Below are 16,625 nucleotides of genomic sequence, written 5' to 3'. Positions count from 1 at the left end.
CTCTCCTCTCTCAATAAGTGAATTATTGACATAAATACATAAAATCAGCTGATGAATTTAGTTCTGTAGCTGAACAGTTTTAGATCTCGACACTTAACAAACTCCTGCCTATCGTGACTCGGCACAAAAATTTAAAATATTGGTTCCGTACGTCATGCGGACTGCGTCCCTCGTGCGGATGGGCGGGAATGGAGGGTAAAAACCGTTGGGATATTATTATAAAATATACCAAAAACTCCACTCCCTTTTGAGACTATTCACATTGACCATTTTGGACCGCTGCCGTCATTGAAGTCGAAGAGGAAATATATTCTGGTAGTTGTGGACGCTTTCACAAAGTTCGTGAAACTTTATCCAACCAACTCGACGAGTACGCGGGAGGTGATATCCGCCCTCGACAAGTATTCTAGTTATTACAGCAGACCTAGACGAATCGTTTCGGACAGAGGGACCTGCTTTACCTCCCTAGAATTTAGCGAGTTTCTTCTAAAACGAAATATAAAACATGTTAAGGTCGCCGTCGCCTCCCCTCAGGCCAATGGGCAGGTCGAAAGAGTTAACAGAGTCATAAAAGCCATGTTAGGAAAATTGACCAACCCCATAGATCATGCTGACTGGTCGAACCGCCTCTTGCTGGCGGAGCACGCCATTAATAATTCCGTGCACAGTACAACTAAGAACACTCCAAGTATGCTTCTGTTCGGCGTCGAACAGAGGGGGGAATTCGTCGATGAGTTTACGGAATACTTCGAAGAGAAGTCAGTCGGAGAGAACGAGCGGGACCTTAAGAGCCTGCGGGCCGCTGCTGATAGGGCAATTCAGAATGCGCAAGAGTATAGTCAAAGTTATTTCCTTAGGCATAGTACGGACGCGAAGAAATACGTTGTCGGCGACTTCGTTGTCATACGGAACGTAGATACTACCGCTGGTACGAAATATAAGGGGCCTTATGTCGTATTTAAGGTTATTGGAAATCCGAGATATAGAGAATTGCCAACTGACGCAATTGCCTTATGATGGTGTGGTTGAAGCCAATAGAATGCGGAAATGGTTACGTTATGAAAAGGCTGAGTCTATCAACGAAGAAAGCAATACCTAGTCTTAATAGCTTGAATCGTGTGATGAATAAAATCGATCGAGGTCGATCTAAGGTCAGGCTGGCCGAGCTGTGAACATAGTATAAGAGAAATAACATACGTAGGCTAGTGTGAATGTAGTATAAGGGAAATAATATAAGTAGGCTAGGGATAAGTTGGCAACTCTTCGAAAAAACGAGTCATACTTTTCCTGGTAGAGATTGTTCGAGATCAGGCGATCAAGAAAGAAGGAGAAAAAATTAAAAAGCGTTGTAAAACCTAAAAGTTGAACCTAAAAATAAAGAAGCGGCATAACCTTCAGGCCAAGGAATTTGTTTTTAGTATCAACGTTTTAATTTTAGTAATTTTTTTATTTTAATCGCCATATTGGATCCGCCATGTTGAATTTAAAAAATTTGATTTCAGATTCGTAATCGGCAACCACAAAAACTCTCGAGTGCCGGTTTTCGAACAAATCCAACCATTTTTAAAAAAATGGATCGCCGTTTTGAATTTTGAAAAACTACTTTAGATTCCTAATTAGCATCCCCAAAAATCCCCTTGTAACAAGTTCCAACCCATGACAACGCGTAAATCGTTCAGTTTCAACGTTTTAATTTTACTAGTCTCTTTTCGAGAGCATATTTTCGTGCGCTAGGCCTATTTTAACCGCCCGAGACAGGTATGCAATTAAGGGAATGTTCCCCACATAAGAAAATAAAAAAATTTAGAACATCAGCGTTTTTATAAAAAACCGACCAGCGCGACCTCTAAGAAAACTTTTTTTTTTCAAAATAAAAAAACACGTTTCTTTTTTTATCACAAATAACAATAATTTAAATTACGAAAGGAACTCGAAAGTACTCAGAACTTAAAAGAACTCGAAAGTACTCAGTACTCAAAAATACTTTGTTCCAATAATCGCTTTGATACACTCAGGATCGATTCAAAATGCTTAGTATTAAGTGTCGAATAGACTTAAAAAATACTGAACTCTATTTATATTTAACGGTATTCAGAAATGATTGTACTCAATTAGCAGTTTCAATAATTTTCAAGTGCAATACTTGTAACCAGTAAAGTTAGCCATTCATTTGACGTAATTTGGGATTCATATATTAATTTGAATAAAATACTGCCAGCTTGGGAAATTTCTACACTAAGTATTGAAATGTTACCAACATGTGTATATTTAAAGAAAGTACTCAGTGCTCTGGAAAATACCCGATCCTTAAAAGTATCGATACCAAAGAACTCGATCCTCAAAAGTACTCGATACTTCCCAACACTAATATTTACTATTATAACTTTTAATGTGAAGAATGAAAATGTTTAACTGTTTTATTGCTTTATAGTTTGGTATTATGTCTAAAAGCTGTATGCGAATTTCTGGGTAGCTTCCAATCTCGACCTCAATTTGTTTTTTGTATAATTGTAAGCTGAAAGCAATTTTTTATAACGATACGTTGTGAAAGAAGGAAGCAAAGATAAGATAAGCTTTTTAGCTACTTCATAGTATTCACTCCTAACACTAACCCCAAACTCATTCAGAGACACAGATCTATGAATGCTTCGTAAAATAATCTGACAAAGATTTCATGAGATTTACCAAGTGCCCACTTATGATATTTCACATTTCATTTGGTGATTCAATGCCTTTCTTTTCCACACAGGTAATCTAGAAATACGGCTGTTGATTTTCCCCAAAAAAATGTATTAACTTCACTGATATTTTCAAAAATCTTATAAGCCAGATACTCCAATAATAGTAATAATAATATTTTGACACTTACACGCTAAGTTTTTGGCCGAGCTTCTCCTCCAATTTGTGGTATGCGTCTTGATTTTTTTATAAAAATTGAGGGAGCTACAGTTTTTCGCCGCCTTTGAAAGGCAAATGGATTTTAAGAGAAGCTTTTTCATTGCAGAAATACACTCGGAGGTTAGAAAAAAACAAGCTGACAAGCTCAACGCTCAACGCTATGGCACTCAATATTTGTACTTATGTATCCGTCGAATTATTGAACCGCCAAAAATTAGGGACTTCACGGAGCTCTGGGAATTTTCTACGAAACCCTTGGGTTCCCCGGAACCTACTTTAGGAAGTCTTGGTCTGGTGAAGGATCAACTTTGCCAGAAATACAATAATTTCAAAAAATTTTTTAATGTTATAAGCCCTATGGTTGCATCTAGTTAAAATATATACAGTGACGAGCAAAACTGTAACATGGTGTAACTCTTTTTAATTCAGGCATCGCTATATTTCCAAGTTCTAAAGACTTTCATCCTTTTGTTGTGTATTCTTGTTGGTACATCCCTGCTCCCTCTCTCATAACGATTTGAAGTCAATACAACAACAATAAAAAAACCAGCAGACAAAAATTTAAATTGAGGCAGATGTTACAGTTTCGCACTCACTCTCAGTTTTGCATTTGACAGTTATCTCTTACTTAGTTGGAAGTCAGATGACTTTTTTCTGTATTGTAATTTATTGAAGAAGTGATCACCAGTAAATAACATAGTTAATCAGGAACCATAAATGTAAATAATAGATTTACTGCGGAAAGGCGGGACTGCACGAAAAGTGGCAAAAAATTTTGGAATTTGCTACTTGAAAATGTTAAGACTGAGAAAAAATATAGCCTAAAGTGTTCCCAAGAACAAAGGAAGTCTGTCAAAAAATATTACGGTACGATATCTTGTGAACTTAGCAGCAAGTAGCGATGCAGCCACTATTACAGAAGCGCTTAAGGTATTAAACTTTAGTGCAAATCAATAGACAGCGAGGCGAAGAATTGCCAAATTGAGCGCAAAGGATCATAAAGGAAGAAAAAAACAAATTTGATCAAAATACATGTGCGGGTGCGGCAGCATTTTGCTGCATCGCACGAAATCCGAACCGTTGCCTATTGGGATATGTTAGGCCGTTCAGATGCAATAAAAAACATATTTTTAAGTTTCAATTGAAGGTTATTTGGTCCGACAATAACTAAAACGACTAAATTAATCGCTTTCAATCAGATGGCCGGGCATGCAATTGGGTCAAAGACCCAAATTAAGCCCATGCGCAGGATGTAAGGCAAACTGTGAATAACAGTGGTGNCGCCTAAATCGCCGTTGTGGCAAAAATGAGATTTGGAAACCCTGAACTCCGGGCATCGAGATTTATGCATAAAAATCATAAAATCGTTATTAAAATAACAGATTTGTAACATAATAGATAGAGAAAATACTGCCTCTCAAGGCAGAAAAACCTTTTTTTCGCTCTCCTGTAAAATTTGAGTGCCGTCAGGTAGGCGGTTTTGCAAAAACATCGACGATATAATGTATGTATGTTTATATATACATGTATGTATATAATAACCTTTATATCAAATTTTTAGACGATTCCTGTATTGTTAAAATTATAAGTATTAGTAAAAACATGGATTATTGCGTTTAAAAAGTAAAATATAAAAATGTGAATATCTCGAAAAAAGGATCAGCTACGATTTTGATCTCGGCGGATTTTGAACCTACAAATGCTGTAGAAAAAGGCTGTGAAAGCCGATTTTAGGCACACTTTTATAAATCTTAAGACTGGTTCCAGACCACCGTGTAGTACAATGAATGAAAAAAGACTGATAGGTCTAACACTTTTACACGTACACATATAGCCTTATTATGTATCTCGAACGATAGGCAGCACGAACGATGCGTCTACAGAGGAATGCTTCAAAAATTAGTCCAGCGGCATTATTCTAGCTGGCTTAAACTGAACCGAGACGATTGCAACGTAATCGATGTAAATCAATACGAAGACGACCGATAGACTAATAAAATCGCAATCAGAGACGTTGTCGTCTGCAGACGAATCGTTCGTGCTGCCTATCGTTCGATATCAGGGTGTCCAGATTGTTTAAAAAGAAAAGAGCCATTTCTGAAAAAAATCGGCAAATGTTTTTTTTTTTAATAAAATTCATTAAATCGGCTTAAAATTTTTTTTATTTTAAAAATAAGATCTTGTTATAACATAGTTTTTAAAACCAAAAACGAATATAATGCCTTCAGGGTAATAATAATTAACACAAATCACTTATATGATAGTGATGTACAAAGAATTTTNAATCTCATTGAGAATTTGCGAAAACAACTAAAAGCACAGCTTACTAAGTATCCAAGTCCGTAAAATCGAGTATATGAGCTGTGAAAGCAAACTAAGGATATACCTCCAGAATTTTTACAGAGATACAAATAAGGTATGCCAAATCGTATCCAGGAACTGAAACAAGCAAAAGAGTACTGAACATTGTGTTAGTAGTTCTTTTTTTCGTGAAAATTGTTAAAAAGTTCTTAAAAATGTATGAGTGCAAAACTGTAACATCTGCCTTAATTTACATTTTTTTCTGCTGGTTTTTTTATTGTTGTTGTATTGACTTCAAATCGTTATGAGAGAGGGAGTAGGGATGTACCATTAAGAATATACAACAAAAGTATGAAAGTCGTTAGAACTTGGAAAGATAGCGATGGCTGAAGTAAAAAGTGTTAAACCATGTTACAGTTTTGCCCGTCACTGTATGTTATACCTACAGTGACCATCCGTCCTGTATTATACGGGACAGTCCTCTTTTTTGACCCATTGTCCTGGTAATTTATTTATTTTATACGGGACGCCAAATGTTCTGTATTTCTTTTAATGTCCTCTATTTGTCCCGTATTCGGTGTTCCGACGCCTTAACAGCTCATTAAAATGGCATGCCTATGAACGAGTTTTAAGTGATGTTGGTACATATATGATCGTAATTTTCTTTATAAACAGTTATTGTTTTCTAATCTGAAGGCCTTTGATTCGAAACGGGGAAGAATACATACAGTGGCCAAAATAGAAATTAGGACTCGACATTTTAGTAAGATTTGGCTATTTTTCCTCAGTTTATTTAATGTTTATTGTTTATTTTATGAAAGTAAAGCTCTTTTTCCCCCAAAACCATATAATATCGAATTTCCAACTTTGTGCAAAAAACTATNAATAGTTTAGTTTAGTTTGACGAAATTACCACGGATGGATGGTAGCAATACTTTATGTTTTTCAATGTATTTAACGTTTTTTTTTTTTTGTGTTTTTTTTATGTTTTATATGTTTTTCAATGTTTTTACATGTATGTGCATTGATGTGAAACCAACTTAACCTAAGTTTACATGTAAGTCATGCGGTAAAAAAATAAGTTTAAAAACCTGTGATTGTGTTATTTTTGTTTACCAATCTTTAATTTTTATTTGTACAAAATCTCATAATTTCTATTTAAATAATCTTGTTTTCCTCTGTTTTTTGTTGATATTTATAATAAAGAATCGCCCCTGATGATGCTAAGGTAGTTAGCGAAACGTTGGGCAAAGAAGTGGAGAAAAAAGTATTTTTCTTGCACATGGAGAAGTAGATCGACCAGCCTACAACAATACCAACATATAACAAAAACTCGATCAAAAGCTTACAAATATAAATTAAATATGGAACGTTTAAAACGTACATATTATCAGGAATAAANTTTATGAAAGTAAAGCTCTCTTTCCCCCAAAAACCATATAATATCAAATTTCCAACTTTGTGCAAAAAACTATAAAAATTAATTCTGCAATGTTTCGCCAAAATCTCAAACTTTTTATGNCCAATTTGGCAAGAGGTCCCTGCGCTTCTATAAGCCGTATGGGCATGTGTATATTTTTTAATCTTAAAAAAAAATTTTAAATGCTATAATAACTTTTTTAAAGGTAGAAAAGGCAAAAAAAGGCAAATATCTTAAAAAGGCAAAAAAGGCAACATGAAAACTGTATATATGGAATCAGGGAAAGCTAAATCGTGGAAATTCTTAATCTAATATACTCTATCTCTTTAGAAGAAAAAAAGGCAATTTCCATAAAATCCGTTCCCTGATTATAACTCATATTAATTGATTAATCGCACTATCCGCTTTTAAGCGCTCGGCGCTAAAAATAAAATAAAAGGTATAATAAGGCGTGATCAGCTATTTGCACAAATGAAATTGCAAATTTCACATTCAGCGGGAGTTGTCACAAATGGTGGCAAATGTTCGATATGCTACAACAAAATCTATAACAATAAAAATTGGTGCCACATGCAAATTAAAGCTCTAACTCCATAACCTACTTATCACGCGTTTCGACGTATTTACATGATAGCGCACAAAAAATTGACTTGAAGGGAAAAAATCGCCATAAATCGCGCAGTTATCCAAAAAAAAATCGCCAAATTGGCGCTAAATCGCCCAATCTGGACATACACAATAAGGCAGTTAGATATTGAAATTGACACTGAAAGAATAATAGAAAGATTCGCAAAAGGAAAACGCAAAATTGAGTTTGCAATTTAAAGTATTTTAAGCAAAATTGTCGTTAAAAAAGATGTTAAGTTATTAAATTACATTCTTCATTTTACAAATATTGTAAGCAAGAAAGAAGTATTTATACGTAAATGGAACTTGGACCAAATTCACAAAATTAAGGGCCTTATTCTGTATCACGAACGATAGGCAAAACGAACGATTCGTCTGCAGACGACCACCTCTCTGATTGCGATTTTAAACTATCGGTCGTCTTCCTCTTGCTTTTCATACATTACGTTGCAATGGTATCGGTAGCGTTTAAACAGGTTAAAATGATGCCGCCGGACTAATTTTTGAAGCATTCCTCTGCAGACGAATCGTTCGTGTTGTCTATCGTTCGTGATACAGAATGAGGCTGTAAACTTCCTAATAGTAAAATTTTGTATATCACAAAACACTTTGTTTCACACTCCATAAAAATTACTTAATTTGCATGAAAAATAAGTGAGGGTTCAAGCAGTTTGGATGCATGTAGGTCATATAGCTTAAACTTTGATTGGTCATTCCCCGCTGCATCAATTTAGATGCCTGTAATTTAACGTTATTTGACAAGTTGATCCCAATCACCATGTTACTGTTTTGCTCTACCGTTATCTTTTCACTGTGCTTTTTTACATTTTATTAGACCTCCACTAGAAGAAAGCTCATAAAATCCTGAGGCAATATCTTCTTTAATGATTTTTGGGTGTTTTTAGAATTAATCGCATCATTTTCATCTTCAATAGACACCACCGACCATGGAGTCGGCGACGCTATTTTGCTTCTCAACTTAACCGCCGTTATCGGCAGTTTTATCTTTTTTTAACAGCCAACTTAAAGTTCTTTTTTAAATATGTATTACCACAAAATAAAAGAGGAAGATTTGTCAAGATTACTCACAAACCCTTTTGCTTGCCCAGATTCCTTCGTCATAACATGCTTTAATTTTGCATAGTATTACACGCCGAAACACAAAAAGCCAAAGAGAAAATTGTTAAAACTACTGCTCTGTACTCGCACAAATCATGGTATTCCACAAGAGGTCGCGCACGTAGGGACACGAATTTCGATACGATACGATACCATATCGATACTTANCGCACAAAAAATTGACTTGAAGGGAAAAAATCGCCATAAATCGCGCAGTTATCCAAAAAAAAATCGCCAAATTGGCGCTAAATCGCCCAATCTGGACATACACAATAAGGCAGTTAGATATTGAAATTGACACTGAAAGAATAATAGAAAGATTCGCAAAAGGAAAACGCAAAATTGAGTTTGCAATTTAAAGTATTTTAAGCAAAATTGTCGTTAAAAAAGATGTTAAGTTATTAAATTACATTCTTCATTTTACAAATATTGTAAGCAAGAAAGAAGTATTTATACGTAAATGGAACTTGGACCAAATTCACAAAATTAAGGGCCTTATTCTGTATCACGAACGATAGGCAAAACGAACGATTCGTCTGCAGACGACCACCTCTCTGATTGCGATTTTAAACTATCGGTCGTCTTCCTCTTGCTTTTCATACATTACGTTGCAATGGTATCGGTAGCGTTTAAACAGGTTAAAATGATGCCGCCGGACTAATTTTTGAAGCATTCCTCTGCAGACGAATCGTTCGTGTTGTCTATCGTTCGTGATACAGAATGAGGCTGTAAACTTCCTAATAGTAAAATTTTGTATATCACAAAACACTTTGTTTCACACTCCATAAAAATTACTTAATTTGCATGAAAAATAAGTGAGGGTTCAAGCAGTTTGGATGCATGTAGGTCATATAGCTTAAACTTTGATTGGTCATTCCCCGCTGCATCAATTTAGATGCCTGTAATTTAACGTTATTTGACAAGTTGATCCCAATCACCATGTTACTGTTTTGCTCTACCGTTATCTTTTCACTGTGCTTTTTTACATTTTATTAGACCTCCACTAGAAGAAAGCTCATAAAATCCTGAGGCAATATCTTCTTTAATGATTTTTGGGTGTTTTTAGAATTAATCGCATCATTTTCATCTTCAATAGACACCACCGACCATGGAGTCGGCGACGCTATTTTGCTTCTCAACTTAACCGCCGTTATCGGCAGTTTTATCTTTTTTTAACAGCCAACTTAAAGTTCTTTTTTAAATATGTATTACCACAAAATAAAAGAGGAAGATTTGTCAAGATTACTCACAAACCCTTTTGCTTGCCCAGATTCCTTCGTCATAACATGCTTTAATTTTGCATAGTATTACACGCCGAAACACAAAAAGCCAAAGAGAAAATTGTTAAAACTACTGCTCTGTACTCGCACAAATCATGGTATTCCACAAGAGGTCGCGCACGTAGGGACACGAATTTCGATACGATACGATACCATATCGATACTTATGGCATTCGATACCGATATTTTCTACTCGATAGTTTTAAAACGATATCTTTTGGAATCGAGTATCAGAACCCTAGTATCGTATCGAATGTCATAAACACACATTCCAACACTGAGGGAAAAAATTTTAGAATAAAAAAAAAAAACGTGCTAAATTGAAAAAAATACGCATATGAAAGAGCACCAACCCAACTCGTATTAAATTTGAGTATATACGTTATAAAATATGTGGTTGTGAAGTGCACAGATGCTTTTTCGTAATTAAGAAGAAAAAAAATTAATTAATTAATGCGATTAGTGCATTATGTCGTACCATGTATGTGTGTATGTGTTGTCACCGCTGTGCATGCTTTGTATACATATACCTTCTTAATTACATATGAAAAGCATCCGAGACGTGCAAAACGCCATCCGTGTAGTGAAAAATGCTTCATTTTAGTACGGGAGTATTTGAATTTAATATTTCCATTATATGTACGTAGTGTATGTATAATGGAAAATCCATTTGGTTAAGACTTTTCGCTTGATTTAAATACGAACATTTTTAAACGGTAATTAATGTTTAAGTCAACACCTCAATCTCTACGTGTTGTAATATTAATAAAGTCCGGCGCTTACACAATATGTTAGTGTTTGGCCGAACTTCTCCTCCGATTTGTCGCGTGGGCCCTAATGTTGTGGCACAAAGGGGGTGCCTACAGTTTTATGTCGACTCTGAACGGCGATTGTATTTTATGGGAAGCTGTTTTTCATTTTCAAGGGTTGCGGACTTCTAACCATTACACCCCAGCGGCCTATATGCGAAACCTATATTCAGATACATTTTTTGGATTTTGGTATCGATATTTGGAATATCGAGTCTTTTTATTCCGATTTTAATGGGTACCCGATATTTTTAAAGCGATACTTTAAATGAGTACCATATCGATACTTTCGGTTCGATATCGTGTCCCTACGCGCACGACCCACGCACGCTCGTTGCCAAATCCGAATGATACTGTGTGAAATCTTAAATAAAAGAACTTATTTCAAGGTAAATGAACATCTCTAAGTTTTGTTATTTCTAGGTAGAGCATCTCATGTAACATACTTACGAAGATATTCACTGCTTGTGACCGTAGTAAAAAAACAACTTACATTTGCTTCTATACACATATATACATATGCATGTTCCTCCGAAATTATCCTTTTTATCTTGTTTTGTATCTTATCTTTTGTGAGCTTCTTAGAAATGCTAACGCGTTTTATCGTAATAAATATGTAAACACAGGCAAATCACTTGAGCCTACCTGAAAAGAACCAGGTTGAAAACAAATAAATAGCGTAGCGCTTGTTCGAAATATTCAGTTCGAGTACTTAATGCTTAAAAATCTGAGTGCTTTTGCGAATAAAAATTAAACGTAGTTTTCAAATATTTAAAGAAAATAGTTTATGTAATGGGTACACTCTTCTTTTACAAAAAAAAAAGGACGAACTTCGATGAGACTTGTGTCGAAGTTCTAGCAAATATTTTAGGTAACAATTCTATGACATGTTTAGTATAAAATCCTTTTGTGCTAATGAGTCATTAATAAAATCCTTAAACAGAGCAAACTCTAGTCATATGTGATGTGACCGAAGGAACTAAATCGTTGGATAGTGACTGCCAAGCATCCGATCGAGAAGTTTCACCAAAGCTAGTGATGGGGACAAAAAAATATGGTCGACGCTCGCGACCCACAGTTCAAAATACATCGCTGACAGATTCTGAAGATGATGTTCATCAACATGATCATAGACTATGCGATGTAAATTTGCACCACGGTATTTCATCAGTAAGTATATATGTATATCTCTTTAAAACATTGAAATCGTATAACTTGTTTCGATGCGTAGGTGCAGCGTTCTTCTTCACAAACTGACATTCCTAATAAGGGAAGGCGACGACCTCCTAAAATGAATGATGATATTAAGCTTAAGCGTTGTTCATCTTTACCTACTCACCGAAACTTTGCTTCAATCATAAAAAAAAGTCAACTTGGAAACGATACGGTGTCGTTATCGATTTGGGACAAACATCAACAAAAACAAGCCCTAAGTGGTAGTGTTGAATCATTGAGTAGCATATTGAATACAAAGTACAGAAGATAATTGCTTACTTTTACTTTTAGATCCGCCAATTTCTACAGAATCAAAAATCCTGCCTGCCAACAGAATATTAGATATATTTGGACGAGCGCAAATTGCTAATGGGAGGGGCATTTTGCTCGCACTCGGATTCGATGATGAAGAAGTAGATGTAACCCAGTTGAATAAAGTTTTAGAAGAAGAACTACGTGGTTTAGAGGATGATACACAGCTGGCATTAGTTCGTGCCTATATGGCTATGCAGATATCAGAAGTAACGAGTTTACGTCAAACAGTATGCCAATTGTATGATGAAAATAAAAAGTTACAGACCAGCAATAAAGACGCGAATCATCGATTATCCTTACTAGTTACTGAAGTCGATGAGCGGCAAACATCTTTGGAAGATTCCGCGAAAAAAGAGGTAAAAATAATACCTTTATAATTACCTTTCAAAATCAACTACAATTGTTTTATGCAGATACGCGTCATGGAGCAAAGGCATGCGACTTTGATCCGTGAATTGTCAACACGAATGGCTAACGATCGGGAAAATTGGAGTAATTTTACGTCTCGTCTTGAAGCAAAAATCAAGCAACTTGAGCAAGAAGAAATTAAGTATAGGACAGAGCTGGAACTAGTACGAAAAGAAAATTGCGATTTAGAATGTGAGCAAAAAAAAATGCAGAAACAAGTCACCGAACTACTCGAAAAGAATGTACAACTAAATCTACATGTAGCAGAATTAAAAAAGGTTAGAAGTAAAGAAGTTAGTGATATTAGAAATGACCAGAGAAGTGATGAAGACGGAAATGTAGCCCAATTGGTAGAAAAAATGTCAGAATTGCAAATTGAAAACAAAAATTTACGAGATAAGACCGATGAGCTAATCGCTGAAATCGAGTCAATTAATTTAGAGCTATTGCGTGTAAAATCGAAGAACAAAAAAATCCGACCTGTAAGTAACACGAAGACGTCTACAGCGATAGTTGTTCCCTGTGCTGTTTTAGATGATGCTGAGCTGGGAGCTAATTTGACTGCTACTAAGCGCCGCGGTGACTCTCCCAGTAAATCACATATCACAGAAGAAAGCCCTCGATTGGGTAAGGTGCGGAAATGTACAGACACAACGGGCAGTGAGACCAGTGATACCAGCGGTGAGTGGATGGCACTCAACTCTGAGTTGCTTGATTCAGAGTCACCTCGGAGTTTAAAAGAAGATAATACTAAAGAAATAGAAGCAAAACAAAAAAGTAGTTGGACTTCAAGTGAAGGAGATTCAACAGATGAACGCTGTAAAGAATTAGAAGCCAGTTTGGAACAAATGCAACGCGCATACGAGGATTGCGAGGATTATTGGCAATCGAAGCTAGCTGAAGAACGGAAGTTATTTGAAAGAGAACGGCAAATTTACGAAGAAGAACAACAGGAAAGTGATAAAAAATTCACTGAGTTGGTGGAAAAAGTTCGCGAATATGAAGAACAATTCAGTCGTGATGATAGACTGTCTCCCATAGAGGAAAAAGATGCTTTAGAGCAGCAATATGCAGATTTAGAGGCAGAGGCAAATGATTTACGAGAGACTGCGAGAAAAATGTTCGATGAAAAGTGCAACGAAATCGATTGCTTACAACGAGAAATCGAGGATTTACGTACGAGATTAGGCGAAAGTGTGGAAATATTAACAGGTGCATGCGAGTTAAATAACGAAGCGATGGCAGTGAGTGCTATGCACATTAATGTGGATAGACACAGTCCGGCTAGTTCACCGATTAGCTACCTTTGGCATCAGAGTACCATACAAGAACCAGCTAAGAACTACAATACAGCTTTTCTCTCACCGGAGTCACCTAATCGACAAGCTAAACGGTAAGTTGTTACCAGAGCTGTTAAATTTCGATTAGGGTTACTAGTAATCATTATGATTATTTGTCATTGGTAATTTCAATGATTATTTTAATTTCCCTTTGTAACCAATTAATAATTAATTATAATTAAAAAATAATCATGATTTTTTGCCATTAATAAAATAATTCGAAATAATCAAAAATTAAAACAAACTAATGCAATTATTTTTCTGATAATTTTTATTATTTCCAATTATTTTTGATGTTTTTTTTTAAATTTATTTGTAGCGAAAACTACTTACTTCATTAAAGATTAGAGATATGAGCCACTTGCAGGGTTTTTACACGATATGCATTTGCATTTTTGCATGCCTCGTATGTACCATATATCAGAATATATCAGAAAAGTAGCATTTACATATGGAAATACATATCGTGTAAGAATGCTTTTAACAGTAGTAAGGATTTTAATTTTTAAGTTTTGAGCTGTCCTTATTAGAGGACCATCGATATGTATACATACATCTATGTTAGGGTGCCCATCGAAACTGCTTGGAAATTTCAAGATCCTATCCTCTAATTTTATTCATTTTTATGAGAAATTATATTTTTATAGATTTTTTCAAGGTCATTTAGAGGTCGCGATTTAGGTCAGAAAATAGGATTTTGTAGATTTATGAGTTTTTGAATGGCTATTTTTGATTCGATTTCAATGATCGAATATGATCTGAGAAGAGGATATATAGGCCTTTAAAATGGCATATAATAATCTATTGTCGGACTAGACTTGTTGGGATTTTTTATCGGGTAAATTAAAAAAAGACCCATTCATTTTTTTAATTTTGACCATCGGTAATTTCTACAATTTCAAAATATGGACTGCTATCTAAAATAAAATCTATTTTCAAATAAACTGATACCTCTTTTATTGTAACCGCATAAATATTATCGAAGTTAGGCGACTTTTCTTAAATTCAGTGTATCAGAGTTGTAAAAAATGCATTAATCTTTTAATGCATAGCATTTTAATGTTAATGTAAAAAAATTAATGCATTAATTTTAAAAATTTAATGTAAATGAAAATTTAAATAATCCCGAAGAAATAATGCTAAAGTTCGAAATGGCTCCTCGACGAGTATGGTAAATTTTCATGTAATTAATTTTTATTCATCATTCCAGTAATTGCAAATAAAGAATAAATTTTTATTCTTCATTCAAGCACTTTCGGATGATGAATAAATTTTTATTCATCATTCAAATAATTTCAAATAACGAATAAATTTTTATTCATCACTCAAGTAATTTAGAATGACGAATAAATTTTTATTCTTCATTGAAGTAATTTCAAATAACGAATAAATTTTTATTCATCATTCAGGTAATTTCAAATAACGAATAAATTTTTATTCATCATTCAAGTAATTTCGAATAAAGAATAAATTTTCATTCATGATTCAAGTAATACTGAATAACGCATAATTTTTCATTTATTGTATGTATATAAGCATGAACATAAGTATGTATGTATTTATTTAATTATCTATATGTGTACATTAGACTGCATCACCAAAAAAAATGGTGGGAATGGAATTGATGACCTGTGTTCGAAAGTAAACGGGTATCTCTCCGAACTTTCTCGCTTCTTCACTGCAAAGTGTCTAGCCCTCTCCCCTACGAAATCCTCCGCGACCCTGTTCACAACCTGGACGAAGGAGGTCAGGCTACCGCTGGGGATTCACGTCGATGACACACCAATTCCGACGGTGAATAACCCCAAAATACTCGGAGTAACATTCGACAGCCTGCTCTCCTTCTCTGCGCACTCAACCGCTATTGTCAATAAAGTACAGAGCCGCAACAAGGTCCTCAAGTCGCTAGCCGGCAGTACTTGGGGCAAAGACAAAGAAACGTTGCTGGCAACATACAAGGCAATAGGCCGGCCGGTTTTGAACTACGCAGCGCCAGTGTGGTCGCCAGGGACTAGTAGGACGCAGTGGACGAAGCTACAGACTGTACAAAACACCGCACTCAGGACAGCGACGGGATGCCTCTTGATGTCGCCTGAACACCACCTGCACGGCGAGGCGCAAATGCTCCCTGTAAAGGAGCATAATATAATGCTCTGCAAGCAGTTCCTGATCGGGAGCCACAGAAGTGGCCACCCAAGCAGACAGCTGCTTGCAGAGGAGCCCTCGCCTAGGCACGTCAGGAGGCATCTATATGAACTGACGGACGAAGTCCAGAGGTTCATTAAGCAACCTCTGGACCCGACAGCTTACAGACAGGCCCTGAACGGCATTCACAGGGACTCAGTCTCGAGTTATGTAGACTCTAGACCTGTGAATGCCGTTCTAGGCATACCACCCCCGGACATAGACGAGACGGAGCTTCATCTGCCTCGGGAGACACGCACAACACTCGCACAACTTCGCTCCGGCTACTGCAGCAGGTTGAACTCCTACTTGAGTAGGTTGAATGAGGATGTGCCGAATGAGTGTCCGGCATGCGGAGAGACCCCACATGACTCGAAACATCTCTTCGCATGCCCGGAAAACCCGACAACCCTAACGGCCTTGTCCCTGTGGACAAACCCCACAGAAGCTGCACGCTTCCTAGGGTTGCCGTTAGTGGAACTTGACGACAACGACTGAGATACCAACCTTCCTGGGCGGGGTTGTTGTAGCCGCTACAACAACAACAACAACCAAAAAAAATTGCGGTTTTTCCGCCGGCATTACAAAATCTATTATATTTTAAGACGTCCACCAAAATATTTCGGAAAAATATTAAGATTTAAGCGAGCTGGACCGATTTGAAAATACCTCCAAAAATAGAGTTTTTTATGAATAAAAATAGTTTCTT

General features: G+C 36.0%; 1 protein-coding gene and 1 long non-coding RNA gene across 6 annotated transcripts in view; both read left to right on the top strand.

Moving 5' to 3' along the window:
- The window catches only part of LOC108360844 (uncharacterized), a 25,245-nt gene extending 18,727 nt beyond the window's left edge, over positions 1-6,518 (top strand). The window contains exon 3 of the long non-coding RNA XR_001847195.1: positions 6,453-6,518. This is a non-coding gene — a long non-coding RNA (uncharacterized LOC108360844). The remainder of the gene's footprint in view (positions 1-6,452) is intronic.
- Nin (blastoderm-specific gene 25D) overlaps positions 1-16,625 on the top strand; it is a 190,233-nt gene that overhangs the window by 43,115 nt on the left and 130,493 nt on the right. For 3 of the 5 annotated variants that reach the window (XR_001847194.1, XR_001847193.1, XM_017613287.1), the window contains exons 2-5: positions 11,398-11,624; positions 11,686-11,890; positions 11,961-12,340; positions 12,398-13,785. Coding sequence is in view for 3 of the 5 variants with exons in the window: in XM_017613287.1 (XP_017468776.1) it covers positions 11,398-11,624; positions 11,686-11,890; positions 11,961-12,340; positions 12,398-13,785 (2,200 nt within the window). In the remaining 2 variants the exon portion in view is untranslated. Of the gene's footprint in view, positions 1-10,729; positions 10,844-11,397; positions 11,625-11,685; positions 11,891-11,960; positions 12,341-12,397; positions 13,786-16,625 lie in introns of those variants that run through there. The other 2 variants (XM_017613288.1, XM_017613289.1) reach the window with 2 other exon arrangements.

This window comes from Rhagoletis zephyria, unplaced genomic scaffold (assembly GCF_001687245.7).
Source record: "Rhagoletis zephyria isolate East Lansing unplaced genomic scaffold, Rhagoletis_zephyria_1.1 Rzeph_scaffold_00640, whole genome shotgun sequence".
In the NCBI taxonomy this organism is placed as follows: Eukaryota; Metazoa; Arthropoda; class Insecta; order Diptera; family Tephritidae; genus Rhagoletis; species Rhagoletis zephyria.
The sequence above is the reverse complement of the archived record's forward strand: the minus strand, read 5'-3'. Positions and strand labels throughout refer to the sequence as shown.